Here is an 18240-nt window from a genome sequence, read left to right as displayed (position 1 = left end):
CAAAATCAGCTAGAATGTCATTGTATACTGTAGCGTTAAGATTTCCATTCAATGGGACTAAGCCCGAACCATGAAAAACAGCCCCAGACCATTATTCCAAACTTTACAGTTGGCACTATGCATTGGGGCATGTAGCGTTCCCCTGGAATCCGCCAAACCCAGATTCATCCGTCGGACTGCCAGATGGTGAAGCGTGATTCATCACTCCAGAGAATGCGTTTCCACTGCTCCATTGTCCAATGGCGGCGAGCTTTACACCACTCCAGCCGGCGCTTGGCATTCAGCATGGGGATCTTAGGCTTGTGTGCAGCTGCTCAGCCATGGAAACCTATTTCATGAAGTTCCCAACAGTTATTGTGCTGACGTTGCTTCCAAAGGCAGTTTGTAACTGGGTAGTGAGTGTTGCAACCGAAAACAGACGCGATATGCGCTTCAGCACTTGGCGGTCCAGTTCTTTGAGCTTGTGTGGCCGACCACTTCGCGGCTGTGCCTTTGTTGCTCCTAGACATTTCCACTTCACAATAACAGCACGTACAGTTGACTGGAGCAGCTCTAGCAGGGCAGAAATTTGATGAACTGACTTGTTGGAAAAGTAGCATCCTATGAAGGTGCCATATTGAAAGTTACTGAGCTCTTCAGTAGGCCATTCTACTGCCAATGTTTGTTTATGCTAATTGCATGGCTGTGTGCTCGATGTTATACACCTGTCAGCAACTGGTGTGGCTGAAATAGCCGAATCCACTCATTTGAAGGTGTGTCCACATACTTTTGTATATATAGTGTATCTTTGGTATCAAGGCACTTCAGAGGGAGGGTTAGGCCAGAAGCCTACTATGTATGTGGTGTGAGAAGCTCATAGGGAGCCAATATCATCTACCCCATGGGGCAGTTATGAGAACAGATTATGTTAGTGCTTACTTGGAATTGAACATTACATTAACCCATGAAGGTAATCAAATTCATATCAAACCCCAAAGATTTTTTTACGTTTTGAGAGACGGCATTCGAGACGTAGAGACCGATGAATAAATATGCAATATTTGTGCAACAGGCATTTAAAGATGAGTTTATTGGCTTTTTGAGATAACATTGCAAAACAAAACGTAGAGTATAAAAAGTAGGGAAAAACTCTGGGTAGGAAAAAACAGCCTATCACACCAGTAGCTACCATCTTCATTCAGCTAAGGAATAGATAGAATGCATTGAGCCAGAGTCTCAGTCAATATACGCAAAAAGGAACAAACTGGTTAAGGTTACCTCAAGCGGTATGGTGTGTTTCTTCCATTTTCTGGAGGTGACCCCTATGTTGTCTTCCCACCAGGAGATTCCAGGACAGTACATTCCATGTTGTCATACAACAGTAAAATTTCTAGACTTTACAACATTGATGTCAGCAGTGACAGTCAGTTTGGGCAACTCCAAAGTGCCACTTTCATCAGTTACGTTTTCTGGCCTCACCGTCTCTTGACGTCTCGGTTGAAGAGGGAAAGGGAAGCAATCCAAAGGGGCGTGTTCGACTTTACAGAGACTGTCCTCACTGCTGTCCCTAATACAGTCGGGATTGGAGACTCCGGCGCCTTCCCAGCAAGGCCAGGGGTTCTCCCTGAGTGGCACCACGTCTTCAGTCTGAACCGCCTGCTCCATCAGCATGCCTCTGGGGGGCCTCTCCTCCAGCCCAAAGCCCTCCTCTAGACTAGGCTCCACTTTACGGAACGTGTGGCGGGCAAAGAGGCATATGCAGAACATCTCCACAATCACAGAGTAGTGGTAAATTACTGAGAGAGGAAGAGAATAAAATAGAAAAAGTTACCACCAATGTCACATTGATAATTTCATAATAAACATGAATCTCCACTGTTACAATATTGACATGGAGATGATGTTGAGAGGGAGATGTATGGGGGAGGACTTCCATCGCAGTGCACTTACGCTGGGAACGCATGAGGACAGAGAAGGGAGGGGTGCAGGGCACCACCTCCAGGGCCCCCATGGTCTCCAGGATTCCACTCTGAAGGCCACACAGCACCAACACTACAATGATACAGACAAATTTGGCCCTCAGCCCATAGCCAGGCAAGGCCTTTTTGGTGGCCTTGTAAAACAGCAGGTGGCCATAGAAGGACAAGAAGGTAGACACGCCTATGATGACATTCATGTACATATTGGGATTGGCATAATCCACCTGTGAAAAATTGCATGGATATGGTAAAAAAATGTACTCATTTGGTTAAATTAAGGACACAAATAAATTGGTTACAATGCAAATATGTCTTGTGATATATGCATTCCACTCACATATCCATAGTCATACTGCTCATCTGTCCAGAGGACCAGAGTGACAAAGAACAGGATGGTTCTGACCACAGACAGTTGCAGCACAGCAGCCATCATCCATCCCAGACTGGTCCTATGGAGGGAGAGGTAGTGGGCAAGGTGATTACGGCAATATATGTTCATTTATCATTATCGCAACATGGGAGATTATGGTGATATATTGTGCATTTATCAATATTGCGATATGGGGCCATTACAGCAATATTGTTTATCTATCATTATTGCGATGTGGCCACATCTTATGAATCTATCATTATCACAATATGGATGCGCACAATGAGGAGGACACCCAGTTATAAAGTACCTGTTGATGGCTATCATAGGGAGGCAACAGCAGCAGCAACATGGGAACGGATCCGGAGACACCTGCTCTCCAGCTAAGATCTCCAGCATGCGGGCCTTACCCCCAAAGAAGTCTGTGATGAGCCCCATAAACTTTAGCAAAGTAATGGAGTGGTAGCTTCAGAGCGAGAACGACAAATGGAGAGATAGTTTTACTGATGGAAGTTTTAGCCCAGAATGACGTGAACAATGTAAATTAGTACACAAAACAAAGTGATGGTCAGAAAGAGGTTGTACTCAATACTTACAGAGAAGCTATGAAGCTACATAGTGAGGAGGAGCGAGGAACGTACAGCGCAATGATTGAGGTTAAGCCAAAGACCTGATCGAAAGAGAATGAGTGTAGTTAGGCAACAATGACACAATGTACAAATACTTATCCGAAACAATTGAAATGTATGGCAAAAATGAGAGGTCCCTTTACCGGGTACATGCCCAGTATCCACAGGTAGAGGTGCCGGCGTCTGGAGTAGGGCACATGACGCAGGAAGAAGCCCACCTCTTCTAGGAACAGGGCCAGCATGACCACAGCGAACCCAGCAGGAATGAGAAACAGCCATAGCTCATCCTTGATCACTGGGTACAAACGCACAACACAAGGACTTGTGGTGGGACAAATCATATACAACACATACAGTTCCCAGAAAACAACACTAGAGCTAACATTATCATAAACACTGGTGACACACTGGTGTGAGGTAAGTCTCAGGCGGAAATGCCCCAACACATTAGCAGGGTTGGTGTAGCAGAGAATGGCTCAGTTAGCATCACTCAGAATCTAAGACGGCAAACACCAATATTGCACATAGACAAAGCATTGTGCCGTTTTTGGCATAGAAAGAAAATGTTGGTCTCTTCAAGCACATACCTTTATCCAATGACTGTAAAATCTCTGGCCAGTCAAAAACATAGCCCATACAGTTTATGTGAATACATAAATGCTGGTCTTACCACTGAAGAACTCCCAGGACAGCGGGATCTCTGCTCCTAACCAGCTGCAGTTAACTCCTCTCCTCATCCTCTCAGAGAGCACAGTTCCCACTAACACCACAAACCCTAGACGTATTATGAATATGACAAAATTTAGAGTAGGTCTCAAATTTAGGGAGGGACAATTACTTTTGAACTAACTGACCTCGTATAGAAAGACTGATGTAATAAAGGACGAGAGTTTGTTTTTCTATTCTCAGAGGACGGACACTTGACGAGCGTCTTGTCAGTTCCGTGTTGAGATGGCGTCCTGTCATCTGAACGATGCTTTCCTGATAGCAGTGATTAATGATTGACTAAACCAAGGTTAGCCGACAGATGGGGAGCCAAGTCCACTCTGGAATGTGTCAACTTGTGTTGTCTCTGAACAGATTATGAGGGAGCTCTAAACAAGCACGGTTGTGAAACTAACGTAACAAATTGATTTAAAGTTGTCATACCATGTATCACTTAGAATTTAGAACACTTAGAAGTTTAGGATTGTTTTAAATTATTTGATAAAATATTGGATTTGGGCTTTACTACTATAACCCATAGAAATGCATTGAATAAGACATTCATAAATGGAAAAGTATTTTTTTTAAATCAAAAAACATTTAAAAATAAGTGTCTCTAGGAGATACAGTATAAAAACACTCAGGAAATATTTTACTTTTTTTGGACACATATTTAACCTGTTTTTTTGTTTTTCCACTAATTCCACTCCAGCCATTACCACAAGCCCGCTCTCCTCAATGAAGGTTCCACCAACCTCCTGTGGGTTATATTAGTTTGTAGCCCAAACGGTTCAGATGCTACAGACAGACGTTGGCACATCGGCGGTACTGATTTTAGACCAGTCCCATGGGGCTTGTGGGGGTCGTAGAGAAAAACGGAGTACACCATCGTGTTTGTGAGTCTCATCTTTTCATATAGTGGTCATATTATTTATCCGGCTAAACCGTTCGGACGCTACGTTTTCGTGAGAAGACCAATGTTCAATGTCTACTGGTCTGACAAACAGTGCTGTAGCTCTGCCACTTTCCACCGCAGATGCGGAAGGCCGACATCGGCGGATTGAGATGCAGCCCATGCAAAAAAGCCCATACAGATATCTTTACCTTAAAACTGATGGATTTTGATGGGAATTGTTGTATTATGTTAATTAGATTGATGCAGACTCTTAAGGATTAAGACAATAAATTATATAAAAATGTCTTTGTACACAACACTTGTAAATAGCATGATACCCTTCTGAGTGGTTAAGATTAACTCCACTGAACAAAAATATAAATGCAACATCTAAAGTGTTGGTTTCATGAGCTGAAATAAAATATCCCAGAATTTTTTTGTGCACAAATGTATCCCTGTTAGTGAGCATTTCTCCTTTGCCAAAATAATCCATCTAGTTGACAGGTGTGGCATATCAAGAAGCTGATTAAACAGCATGATCATTACACTGGTGCACCTTGTGCTGGAGACAATAAAAGGCCACTCTAAAATGTGCAGTTGTGTCACACAACACAATGCCACAGATGTCTCAAGTTGAGTGCAATTGGCAATCTTGACTGCAGGAATGTCCACCAGAGCTGTTGCCAGATAAATGTTAATTTCTCTACCATAAATCGCCTCCAACAACATTCCAAAGGCCACAATCAACAGCCTGATCAACTCTATGCACAGGAGATGTGTCGCACTGCATAAGGAAAATGGCGGTGACACCAGATACTAACTAGTTCTGATCCATGCCCCTACTTTTTATTTTAAGGTATATGTGACCAACAGAGACATATCTGTATTCCCAGTCATGTGAAATCCATAGATTAGGGCTTTGTGAATTTATTTCAATTAACTGATTTCCATATATGAATTGTTACTCAGTAAAAAAAAATGGAAATTTTTGCATTTATATTTTTGTTCAGTATACTTGATGTACTAATCATGGTTTTGATCTGGCATTTTAAATTCTATAATTTGCTGAAAAATACAGTACAATCCTTCACCTTGTTGAATAAATAATGTAACTACTAGGGTGTGTTTTACCTCCCATTTCCAAATAAAACCTTAATTGATTTGTGTTTAAGTAGGGCCACAGAACTAGAAATAAAATGTCTTTAATAGAAAAACAGATACATAAGTAGAAAAAAAGTACCTCCATCGAGAACATCATGTATTATAAACTAGGTGGTTCAAGCACTGAATGCTGATTGGCTGACAGCTGTGGTATATCAGACCGTATACCACGGGTATGACAAAACATTTATTTTTACTGCTCTAATTACATTGGTAACCAGTTTATAATAGCAATAAGATAACTCAGGGTTTGTGGTATATGGCCAATATACCACGGCTAAGGGCTGAATCAAGGCACTCCACGTTGCGTCATGCAAAATAACAGCCCTTAGCCGTGGTATACTGGCCATACACCCCCCCCCGCCTTATTATATAACATCAATGGTCCAACATAATACATTCACTTAAGGCACACTGCACCTTAGCCCCAGGTTAACAAGTGCTTGTATGAACACAGGATAAGCTAGCCCAGGGCCCAGTCTTAGCCTGGGGCTAAGAACAATGCAGTGTGAGAAGGCTAATAGGTGCTACTGATATACACAGAAGCATAAATATTCATAATGATTGTGTGTGATCAAACTCCAAAAGACCTGAAGATGAACAGTAGCCTATACAGAAGCCACTGACAAATCTTCAGCCTACCTCTGGTTCTCAATCTCAACAGTGTGATGCATCATAGCAATGAACTTGTGTGTGACTGGTTTGTTAGTGTTCACCACAACAAACAAATACTGAAAGACCCTGGTAAACAATGCAGCATTCTTCCAGTCATGATGGTGTGGGACAATTGTCCTGGCTCTACACTTCGCTGCTCCGTGTCCACTAAGTCTTTACCCACACCAGACCTTGCTAGGTAAGATGGCCCACCTGTGAACTAAGGGTTCTTTTTGGACCAGGCTTTTGTCTTCTGTTCTTTTTGGACCAAGCTTTTGTCTTCTGTTCAGTACAGACCTTCGCAGAATGAGATTACTGAATGAGGCGGTAGAAGAGCCAGCTGCCAAACACCAGCCAGTGGCTGGCCCAGTTCAACTCTGACCACTTCTGAATGGTGTGGTTGGCCACATAACCCTGAGAAGGAGGACAATGGTGACTAGATGTGTATAAGTAATACGTTCATGCAGTTCATATAGACCACTGTTTAATTATAATGTTCTCCATTAACTTGGCCCCAGCCAGCAGTAGCAGGTGGGCCTTACCTCCTCTGCAGCCAAGTTGTCTACTTCAGCATCAAACAGGGAGCCCAGGTATGTCAGGTGGAAGACTGCCATGGCACTGAAGGCCAGGTTGATGCCATACACCCACAGCTCCTACGAGAGTGGCACAGATCAGTCACTACACTGGGGATGTGTTCTGAATCCCAAACCTCCCCGCAATGTGCACTAGCTAGCTCACTCACCCCACATGGACCTATTCAATGTGCAATTGACAATAGATTATCTTATGGAAAGCACCTTCAAAACATGATATACAAACTTGAGTGTAAAACATTCCTGGATGCAACAAGCATGTACCTTCTTCTGCTGATGATGGCAATTGTTGGGACACTGTTTAGACAGGATACAGGCACTAAAGATGGCTGCCAGCCTCTTCCTCAGAACTGACAGAGGGTGACAAGATAATAAGGCGATGTACAACCTTTGAAACAAAACTCACATAAAACAAGCAAGCATGTGAATGTGAAAAGCAGATAGGCACGGTAACTTCACCATGTTCCACGTAGGTGATGAAGCCCAGAGACAGCAGCACGGCCCCAAGATGGAAGCTGAGGCCCTGGAGAAAACAAAATGGCAGATTGGTTTTACAACATCGGAAGCTGATCAACCAACTATTCACTTTGGCCTCAGCCAGAGGGTTAAGGCAGTGACATTTTCAAAATCAGATCAAATCTTACTAAAGCAAAAAAAAACAGTATTAAAGTGCAATGGTGAGTGACCTTTTCTGAATCATCACGTAAGATGACATCACTGTGTTGGTTGACTCATACTCACATGTAGTAGGGCACTGGCTGTGTAAGTCACAATGATGGAAGAAAATGTGCCAAGTTTCAAAGCACTTTTGAAAACATCTACAACAAAATGGGGGAAAGACCCAGTAATCAGTTGACATTTTAATATGTAAAAAAATAAATATGGTTAAACAGGGCCCATAGTTCTAACATTTCTGTCTAATCTGTTTATAGTAAATTGAAGGTGTAATGATGCTTACATATATTGAGCCAGCGAGACATGGGGATGTTCCAGGAGGTCACCACCAGCACCATGGACCTGGGCAACTCCACATTCAGAGGCTTAACCACTTTCAGATCCCTAAAAACACATTTTGTACATTCATGGATTTGCACATGCACGCACACATTATTTTCACATATCTTATCTAGACAGATATTACAGTGTCTATCACAATACTGCTATTATAAACTTAGCCTACAGGCAAATTGATAATATATGAAATATGTGTACCACTAATTGAACCATAGATCGCATGAACTGAACTCCCCATTTGACATTGTCTTTGTCTTCAGTGAAACCTGCCCCTGCCAGCACAGTAGTACTTTCGCTGAGGTGGCCCACAAAGTAGTTACTGAAGTGGAAGGATACAGCATTCTCATACGCATGGAGCCACCTGTACACAGGGGAAATAGACAAGATAGCTCTAAGATACTGTTTATAGCCTTTCTTCATTCAGCAATAATGCCAGGAATAGTATTATGCACTGACACCATCTTGAAGTGGTCACTATTGCTACTATCAGAGCTTGTCTGAAGAACTTTGTTTGATGTTCTTCATCACAATAGCCCTTACCTTGCTTATGTGCCTCTTGGAAGCAGAGAAACAGAAATAAATGGAACTCACTAACATAAAGTTGGTGTACATTCACATATCAAAATAGGACTGACATTGGAATGACCAAGGAATTGTTCAGTGAAACGTGCACTCACGTGCGCAGTCCTCTGCTCCCGTGGATTGGAATGAAGTAAGGGAAGAGGTATGGGGCGATGCAGTTGGATATCACCAAGCATACCTGGCATTTTACCCAGCTGATTGAAAACTTCTGGAGCCAGGACCAACTCTGGGGGACAGAGAAGCCAAGTTAAAAAAGGACAGATTTTAGCAGCCATTTTGACTTAAAGCAGCTGCAGTATGTGGATCTAACTGCGGTGAAAAGAGGTGTAAACTTTGCATCAGCGCAAACACTTAGTAAATCTGGACCAATATGTTATAGGCCTATATGTCAAATGTAAATTCAGATACTATACAGGAATCAATTCAGCGTTCTTTTAACAAGTTGACTGAGAATACATAATTGTTTTGCAAAACAGTAGCACATCTCTTCAGCTGTGGCTTACTAGTTTACGGCTCTCAATGGCCTCTTTGTAGCTTGAGTAGCTAATCCAGGGTCCAAAGATGACAGTGCCCACAAAAAGAATGTAGCCTGTGAACTCCAGAGGGTTGGGCACAGCGAGCACAGTGCCTCTGTCCAGGTCAAAGGCCAGAGAAATGGCCTTCATGGCCACCACCATCTGGGAACCTGAGGAAGTGGGGATGATAGGCAAAGTATGCACAGTTGTTCCTTCACTAAGGTCTCGAATACAATGTAACAGGAAGATGTCCGTGTCTCTATAAAATCATGTATATGTCTCATACTGCCTTGCCATCCAATCACTCACATCTGTACAGGACATTTACCTCTCATTTTATGCCAGGTCACTGTGTCAATCATATGCAGCTCTCTAGAGAGAAAAAAACAGGAGAAAACAGTTAAGTGGAGCAACATTGCCTATGATGCAGCATTAGCAATAGATGGAGTTATCATTTTCATTCATTACCCCATGAGTAGATAGATGAGGATAGTGGCAGAGAGGAAGATTCCTCGGCTGCTGGAGTGGCGGTTGAGGAACAGAACCGTGTAGCAGAGCATACTGAGCATTAACACCCACACCATGGACTGCTCAAAGAACAGGTAGAGGGCATATAGACCCGCTGACACTGAACCCAAGTGTTTCACAGAGGATGAGAGACCTACTGGAGGACAGGAAACACTAAGTACCAGGCTGGCACCACCAAAGGCCTTTGTACAAATTGGGGTGCTTTTCTAGAGATCTGTAAGGTAATACTGAATGCTTTATCTGTCATCATTACATATGTCCAACACACTGTGGGTGGTGTCATGGCAAAGTATACATTACACGATTCAGTCTTTGTATCTAAAGTTTGGCACATCCTCTGTTAAATCCCCATTAAATAATGTTATTGGTCAAGTGTTCAAGTGAACTCACCCAGCCTACAGAGGAGTCGACAGAGCAGGCAGAGGAGCAGTAGCTGCCAGACCTGTTCCACTCCCTGCTGTGCCGTAGGGAGCACACAGCTCTCCCCTAGCTCCTGGAAGAACTCTATCCTGCTGAACTCCATGGTGTAGCCTCAACTGCCTGGCTCTCACTGGAGTGGAGAAACATGAAAATAATGCAGCTGTATGGGAGTGATCAATGTTAAAAAGGCATAATGTATAAAATGTCCTACTGTTCAAATGTCAATGTAATTTCAATTAATGCCTTGGCTTTCTTGAGTATAACGTATTATATATTATGAGCTTGGTACAATGGCCCACAATAGGTTGTAATCAGGGTTTGTTCGGTCTGCCCAAAGCATTTCCCGGGGGCAAACTACCCGCCCTCTAGGATGCCTACAGCACCCGATGTCACAGGAAGGCCAAAAAGATAATCAAGGACATCAACCACCTGAGCCACTGCCTGTTCACCCCGCTATCATCTAGAAGGCAAGGTCAGTACAGGTGCATCAAAGCTGAGACGAAGAGACTGAAAAACAGCTTCTATATCAAGGCCATCAGACTGTTAAACAGCCACCATCAGCACATTAGAGGCTGTTGCCTATAGGCATAGACTATAAATCACTGGCCACTATAGGGAATAGTGGCCACTAGTCACTATAATAATGTTTACATATATGGCATTACTCATCTCATATGTATATACTGTATTCTATTCTATTCTATTCTGTGGTATCTTAGCAAGTAGCCTAGTGTTTAGAGCATTGGGCCAGTAACCGAAAGGTTGCTGGATTGAATCCTCGAGTTGACAAGGTAAATCTGTCGTTCTGCCCCTGCCCCACTGTTCCTAGGCCTTCATTGTAAATAAGAATTTGTTCTTAACTGACTTGCCTAGTTAAATAAAGGTTAAATTAAAAAACAAATAAATAATAATGTTTACATATCTGGCATTTTTAATTTTTAATTTCACCTTTATTTAACCAGGTAGGCTAGTTGAGAACAAGTTCTCATTTGCAACTGCAACCTGGCCAAGATAAAGCAAAGCAGTGTGAACAGACAACACAGAGTCAGTCATTAGTCATCTCATATGTATATACTGTTTTCTATACTTCTACGGTATATTAGTCACTTAATAATGTTTACATATCTTGCATATACTGTTTTCTAATCTATTCTACTGTATCTTAGTCTGTTCCACTCTGACATCGCTCATCCATATATGTATATAGTCTTAATTAATTCATACTTAGATGTGTGTATATTGGGTGTATGTTGTGTAATTTGTTAGATAGTACTTGTTAGATATTATTGCACTGTCGGAGCTAGAAGTACAAGCATTTTTCTACACTCACAATAAGATCTGCTAAACACGTGTATGTGACCAATCACATTTGATTTAATTTGATTTGTATTACTGGTATTTTGTGTTGTCAATAATCCGTGTTGGGGAGAAGTGAACTACATGTAGTTCAACAAGTAATTTAATAAATATTCAGTAGCTTGGTGGTAGTTTAACTAAATTCAAACCGTGGTAGTGTTTGCAGTAGTTTATTTTGCCATGTAGTGGTGAAGTTAACTATACTCTACTTGTTTTGCAAAAAGAAAAGATAGGTGAAGTAGGTAATAATGTTCTTTCTTTTTCAGCATCAGACCTGCCTAATTCTGATTTTGTGTTTAAAAGGCTAACTTCTTCCAGTGTGAAGTCATTGGTATGCAAGCTTGGTAAACTATATTTTCAGAGTAGTTTCCCCAACACTGTAAATAACGTAAAATGTTTGAGTAATGTCAGAACTCCATTACAATAGCTGGGTCAAACTGTTGAAATACAAAATGTAAAATCCTCTAAAACATTGTAATTTCCAAAGAGGTTTTGTTATGTTATGGCAGTGGCTACTAGTTTAAGGCGGGGTTGGCAAAAATAGCAAACTTGCCTGTTGCTCGAGACAATGGTACAAGGCAGAGGCAGCATGAGTGAACGGATAGCTAGCAAGCTTGCAGAGTATTTGTGCCAAATCTCGATATCTATACGAAAGTTTAAGAAACGCCAACCTCCGCAAGCTAACTTTAAACTTTAGTGAGTTGTTCGCTAACATGCAGCTAACATTGCTGGCTAACTTATAAAGCAGACGAAGTGAAACGCTAGCTAACTCGCTAGCCAGCCAGAGCTCACCTGAAATAGTTTTCACTTGTCTGATTCGTGTCCTACTCGTCCTGTACTATGTCAATGTCCGCGTCCTCTCGTCTCCTACTGAAAATGAAGTTATTTTAGAATCAATATGTTCAAAAAATGTTTTGGAATAGGAAATCTCGTGCAACGCATTACCTTGAAAGACATTCGTATTTCGACTCTTCATAATCACTGGCAACACTGTCCACCAGGGGACACCATTCTCTGAGCTCTCTGTGTGTTTGCATACTGAATGCAAGCGGAATCCACATGCTATATTCCAAATGATCAAGCTGTTTTTGTATAAACCTTATGTACGCGTTGAGAGGGTCTTTGCATGAAATAGCCGATTCTATTCAATTGTACACCATCAACCTAAGAAACAATGAAAACCAATTTTGTTAGTATGTTAACAAAAGATGACTGTAAATTCACCATTTCAATACCAGTGTTCACAACTGTAAGCTTCAGACTTCTATTTTTTTGTCATAGAGAAATGAGATTGAAACTGATCTGGAAGAAAGATGAGAGGAAAGAATAAATGTTTTCCCTTCGTCTCCCCTTTCCTTCTGAGGGTCCTGGGCAGTATCCCCCCTGTCCTTCTGTCTTAAAGCCCTGGACCGAGCCTCTTCTCTCTACTTCCTCTTTCCCTCTCTCTTCCAGGCGCATATGTTAAGACTGGGCAGTTCTCTACTAATAAGAGGCTCCTATTGTGTCAGGTTTCTTTTTTCAGTGCAGTAGTAGTGGTTGTTATAATTTTGTTGGTGGGGAAATGGTGCAAGGCTTGCTGTGCTGGCAGAAGGTTTTTATAGGACTCTTAATGAGTTTACCTCCAGGTGGTCGGCTCTGTAGACCCACTGCTTTGCACATGTTTGTTTGTTCTGCGTTGAGAACAGTCAGGCCCTGAAGAGGTCCACATTTCACCTTCTATCCCCTCTTTCCTGGTGAGAGAAGTTTGTCAGTGAGCGGTAACAGAGAGCATTGACATGAATACTTTCAATTCAAACAGATGCACATGTATACATTCAATATATACTAAGCTAATATGTTTTTAAGCCTGTTGTTCATGCAGTATATAATAAATGATAAGCAGGCCATATGTGATTATTAGGTTTGTTTAATTGAGTTGCAGTGTTGGCAGTGTCTATGTTGGCAGTGTCTCCCTCACCCCTAGGGAGAGAGGCACGTGTGGCACATTCAACTCCAGTAAATAATCAAACAGCCCTTTCATTCTCTTCAAGAGGTCAGCCCTTTTGCAACACCTGCTCCCACTGGAGGAGAAAGAGAAGCCTCTCCGGGGTGGCGACCTCTGTTACCACGCACCTCCGTGAGGTCAGGGGTCAAAGAGTGACCGGTGTGGCTGCCCATCGTGACACTTCTTCTCTGGGAGAGGTGTCCTGTTTCCCTGTGACCTCCAGAGAATAGAGTGAAAAGTTGGTCATCATCAGAAAACATTTTCATACATTATTGTTTAACAAATAAGTAAATCATTCATTAATACATTTCCTAAATTTGTGCAGGTCTAAACATCAAAATGTCTCCAGCCATTATAATACTACATGAAAACATTGTCTGCAATATTTTTTTATTTATTGTATTGTCTATTTTAGATGTGTGTGTGAAACAGATGTAGGAACATGCATGGGGAAACAGCTTAATAACCTTGTGGCCGGTTTTGAAGTACTGTTTAAAAGATGTTCACAATGTGGTAATGTAAGCAGATTGACTTAATTAAGATTTTTTTTTCATTTGTAACAATTTCATAATCAATATTTTACAAATCACAATTGCAAGGGGCTTTGCCTCTCTGGATGACAGCCATAGAAAGCAGGCCAGCAGCTGCTTATAATGTCACACAATTTATATCTTAGTGCATAAGTATGGGGTAGTCCTACATCCCCTCACCCTCCATACATTATCTATATACCATGAAGGTTATTTGCATACAGATGCCAACTCAGCCTGGCTAGTTGGATGAGAAAGAGGGGGGGGGGGGGACAATTCACCCAGTCCTTTGGCTCTGCGCCATGGCGACAGGAATGTGGAATTAAAATTACCATGGATACTTCGGAGTGTGGGCCGGTACTAATTCATCTTTGCAAATGTCTAATCTAACAGTCATAATGACTGGGCTTCAGCAGTCTGCAGGTAGATTTGATATTTTTCTGGCTTTCTTTTTGAATGAGGGGGAATGGTGGCTGCTGTATTGCCGGAGGCAAGGTGATGAAACAAAAATAGTCTGGAGACTAGAAAGTGAGTGTGCTTAATTATGGGGGGGGGCTGGGTTGGGTGGGAGGGAGGGAGGGTGTATGAGGGCAGGTGGCATGAACATCTAGAGTAGAAGGCAAATTGTCTTATTGGGAGGGGTGTGGTGGGGGGTCTATTGAGAAGTTGAGGGATGAATGAAAAAAGAGGACTATTGGCACGTTGTCATATTCACTCCACCAAAACAAGTGAACCTATACTTTTCGACATCTGCTGAGCTTATTCGGCAAGGCATGGCAGAATACTATCCACACAGTACTAAAACTTTGAGCACAAACCCATTGGTGAACACTCCTCTTGATTGCGTTTCTCTAACAACTCCAAATATGTCCTCAATATTTTGGTATTTTATGTGTGATGCATTTTTACAAATAGAACATTTTTATGAAATGATTATTTACATTTACATTTAAGTCATTTAGCAGACGCTCTTATCCAGAGCGACTTATCTGAAGTTCGGTTTGTGTTTACCACACCATACCTTTTTAAGCTATCCCTCTTTGTAACTTCAGTCTTACAACTTTGAGTCACTTCATAGATCGCTGTACACAAACAATTCCAGAAAAATTTACTTGAAAATACTGACGTGTCTTTTTTTGTATTTGAGCTTCAAATAATTATTGAAATGATCCAGGGATATTGATGCAGTTGATCTTTTCACACTAATTTTAGACAGACTAGAGTGATATTACACTGAAGAGTGACAGCTGTGGCAAAGAGCCTTTATTTCACTATTCACACACAACCACACACACGCAGACACACACACACACACACACACGCAGACACACACACACACACACACACATATACACAGAGTCCTCATTAAGCAGCCAATGGCCTGGAAATCATCCCGCTGGCTCCTCCCCAAAGTGTGAGCAGCCTTTGTTATTATAATCAGGCTCTTAGTGTGCAGGGGGCAGGGGGTACGTGTGTGTGCGTGTGTGCAGTGCAGCAAGACTTGGCCATCCGTCAGTATGCCTACTCACAGCTCCCATCCGTAGGCCCATACAGTATCAGATTTTAAAAAACAACTACTGATGCAAACACTACAAAATAAAGTTTATTTTGATGAAAACCATGTGAAAAACAACAAATCGGAAAAAAAGTACATTTCAAGGTAATCATAATCAGGTCTCAGCCTTACGTCTCAACTCTCAAAAGTTTAAGCCTGCAGAATACCTTTACGACAACCAGAAGCGCTGTCGGAAAGGTGGGGGCCCTGCAGCCTGCGGTCATCAATATCTGCAGGCCATCTGTCATAGGGGTCTATGGAGGCGCACAGTCTCCACTCACAGGACGAGAAGGACATATGGTGAACCATAAAGTTACAGAGCACCATTCACAGGGAGAGGAGAAGGGCCAGACTAACAGAGACACAGGGACAGACAGATAGACAGACAGACAGACAGACAGACAGACAGACAGACAGGCAGGCAGGCAGGCAGGCAGGCAGGCAGGCAGGCAGGCAGGCAGGCAGGCAGGCAGGCAGGCAGACAGACAGACAGACAGACAGACAGACAGACAGACAGACAGACAGACAGACAGACAGACAGACAGACAGACAGACAGACAGACAGACAGACAGACAGACAGACAGACAGACAGACAGACAGACAGACAGACAGACAGACAGACAGACAGACAGAGTTGAACACAATAAGAGAATGGGAAGCAAGTAAGAGAGAGAGATGGCATTTGTAGATGACAGTCATGCTACAGTGTGTCAAATGGTAAGCATGTGTCTGAGAAACGTCCTTCATTGATTTGTAACTAACTGATTGATAGACCTGTCAAACCTTGACTAGAACTCAGTGATCGGGGTTTGGCATCCCTTTCTGACAGAACACAACCTTACTGTAGCATGTTGCTGTACTATAGCACAACACATGTGGTGTAATAGCCTGAAAGAAGAACATAATTACACTGAAATTAAGGGTATAGGCTATCTGAGTTTTCATTAGCCTATGAGTAGGCATACTAGGCCTATAACTTGCTTCCACACTATTGCTATGTTATAACCACTTTATTGCATGCTATTCTATAAAGTGCTACTAACATAATTGTATTGACTAAATTAATCTGATTGTGCATTTGTACACGCTACTTCAGTATTATATAATTCGTTTCATTACATATTATGGGAAATTGGTAGTGTATGCCTTCCCTTCACCTGCTGATAAGATTCTGAGGGAGGTATTCTAAGAAATGAAAGCTTCCTTTCAGAGACACTTTGAAAGCTCAAGCATCTTTGAGGAGTTGCAATGAGAGAGCCGGGAAAAAGTTGAATTTCACTTGTGACTTACTAGGGATACCGCGACCCCTTTGTGTTCCCTTTCAAATGCATTGTTTTGGAACGCTAAGAGTGTGCGGCGCTCTCATTGGCTGTTTTTGGAAACAATAAAAGGACCGGTGGCCTCTGATTGGTTCAAATCGACAGCTGCCCAATAATTACCCCCCTTCCCGACTCGTAAGTTTCTCTACCCAACTTTGCTTAGTATGAAGTAAAGTTGCTGTGTTTGGAAGCGGTGTGCAAGGGGAAAAGTCACAGCAAAGATGAAGATGAAGCTGTGTAAAACTTTTTTAGGTGAGTCACCTATTTATCATCTGTTTCTCGCTCTCTCTTCAGCAAGCAATGTGTTGATGGCTAACTGAACTATATGGTTAGGAGCAGGTGTGACGATCTACGCATCTGTCACTTTTTAGACTGTTAGGATAGGCCTTGCCTGCTCTTCTGTAGTAGCCTAAAATTGCATGTTCTCTATTCAAAGTAATTTAAAAACACAGTAGCCTATTAATCGTAAAGAAAGTATAAGTATTTGCATTGACTTTTGTGATGAGAAAGAAGCATCATCCACCCACTACAAAACACTCACAGGTGGCGTCAACATTTTTTAAACATACTAGAATTATGTTAATGTGACTTCTTCGTATTTCATTAACAAAAACTCATCAACTATATTTACACAATGTCTAAATTTAACCCAAAATGTACGGAAGCTATAAGCTTGTCGACAACCTATAAAAAAGGTTGATTTGTAGACTGTGCCCAGTTTCTGCATTTTCTGGGCCTTTTAACCGTTCAGCTGTTTATGAAAAGTTTTTTAGTATATGGCCGAATATATATTAACAGAAAAACAATGTTGAATCCTAACCACACAAGGCCCTTTGTGCTGACCAAAGATTTCCTGAACTCACACTCTGTTCAGACACTTTGTTAGACAAAGGAAAGTTTTGTCCCCTCAGGGATTAGTGGCTCTTAACTCTGTATAGGAGACGTCAGGCTGCAGGCGTATTAAACATTTTTGTGCGGGGTGGGGGAGTCTGTCAGATTGGTCCATCTGTTTTTGGGGAGTCGAGAGAGCAGCCTACCCTCTCGTCGGTCACCCACCATGTAATATTTATACAGCATGTCCCAGTCATAGCAGATCCGACGCTGATTGTATTCCAGAGCAGGGCTGTCCATCTGCACTGGGGCTTTAAAACGTGACTGAGATGGGGGAGAAACAGGCCCCAGCTGGTAACCGAAGAGGAGTTGAGTCTTTAAATATGCAAAACTCTTTTGAAGTTTCTCCAGCTTTAACAGTGCCAAAATCTTGATAATTCTTTCACCATATTTACAACCGGACGTTTGAGGGGTATAAACTAGGCATACTAGGGTACTTTATATGCCCAATAAGTAAAAGCATTTATTTACACGCATTCAAAAGTGTATACTACTATAAAACTACTAATAGCATATTCGTTTTGTTTATTGATTGGTTTTCCAAATGTGTATAGGTATAGGCTTCATGATTTGTGATTAG

The 18240-nt window shown here is 42.0% G+C and overlaps 2 protein-coding genes across 4 annotated transcripts; both read right to left on the bottom strand.

The window, feature by feature from the left end:
• Window positions 1-1050: 1050 nt before the first annotated feature.
• On the bottom strand, window positions 1051-4097 carry LOC124045065 (organic solute transporter subunit alpha-like). The gene is made up of 7 exons (XM_046364293.1): window positions 3628-4097; window positions 3101-3252; window positions 2925-2998; window positions 2639-2794; window positions 2296-2407; window positions 1930-2182; window positions 1051-1775 (listed from the first exon to the last, which is right to left on the bottom strand). The coding sequence occupies exons 1-7, from the start codon at window positions 3692-3694 to the stop codon at window positions 1351-1353; spliced, it is 1239 nt and encodes a 412-aa protein (XP_046220249.1). The 5' UTR covers window positions 3695-4097; the 3' UTR covers window positions 1051-1350.
• A 1883-nt stretch (window positions 4098-5980) lies between these two features.
• LOC124045064 (protein-serine O-palmitoleoyltransferase porcupine-like) lies at window positions 5981-12481 on the bottom strand. Of its 3 annotated transcripts, none has more exons than XM_046364291.1 (14): window positions 12326-12481; window positions 12173-12247; window positions 9995-10154; window positions 9545-9740; window positions 9405-9448; window positions 9065-9246; window positions 8657-8787; window positions 8215-8340; window positions 7924-8024; window positions 7707-7783; window positions 7425-7488; window positions 7230-7315; window positions 6915-7025; window positions 5981-6786 (listed from the first exon to the last, which is right to left on the bottom strand). In XM_046364291.1, the coding sequence occupies exons 3-14, from the start codon at window positions 10125-10127 to the stop codon at window positions 6685-6687; spliced, it is 1353 nt and encodes a 450-aa protein (XP_046220247.1). In that variant the 5' UTR covers window positions 10128-10154; window positions 12173-12247; window positions 12326-12481; the 3' UTR covers window positions 5981-6684. The 3 variants fall into 3 exon arrangements, with proteins under 3 accessions (XP_046220247.1, XP_046220246.1, XP_046220248.1); XM_046364290.1 differs by having other exon boundaries at window positions 12173-12250; window positions 12326-12465; XM_046364292.1 differs by having other exon boundaries at window positions 9545-9737; window positions 12173-12250; window positions 12326-12465.
• Window positions 12482-18240: the final 5759 nt, after the last annotated feature.

The sequence above is a fragment of the Oncorhynchus gorbuscha genome, linkage group LG10, assembly GCF_021184085.1.
Source record: "Oncorhynchus gorbuscha isolate QuinsamMale2020 ecotype Even-year linkage group LG10, OgorEven_v1.0, whole genome shotgun sequence".
Classification (NCBI taxonomy): domain Eukaryota; kingdom Metazoa; phylum Chordata; class Actinopteri; order Salmoniformes; family Salmonidae; genus Oncorhynchus; species Oncorhynchus gorbuscha.
This window is presented reverse-complemented; position numbering and strand designations above follow the sequence as displayed.

Coding starts and splice junctions, on each gene's coding strand:
- LOC124045065 (XM_046364293.1), bottom strand. CDS start 3,694: ATGAGGAGAGGAGTTAACTGCAGCTGGTTAGGAGCAGAGATCCCGCTG. Junction 2,795..2,924: donor TGTAGCTTCATAGCTTCTCT/GTAAGTATTGAG, acceptor CTCGCTCTGAAG/CTACCACTCCATTACTTTGC. Junction 1,776..1,929: donor TGTCCTCATGCGTTCCCAGC/GTAAGTGCACTG, acceptor TTCCTCTCTCAG/TAATTTACCACTACTCTGTG.
- LOC124045064 (XM_046364291.1), bottom strand. CDS start 10,127: ATGGAGTTCAGCAGGATAGAGTTCTTCCAGGAGCTAGGGGAGAGCTGT. Junction 7,784..7,923: donor GTCTCGCTGGCTCAATATAT/GTAAGCATCATT, acceptor ATTTTGTTGTAG/ATGTTTTCAAAAGTGCTTTG. Junction 7,026..7,229: donor GCCATCATCAGCAGAAGAAG/GTACATGCTTGT, acceptor CCACTCTCGTAG/GAGCTGTGGGTGTATGGCAT.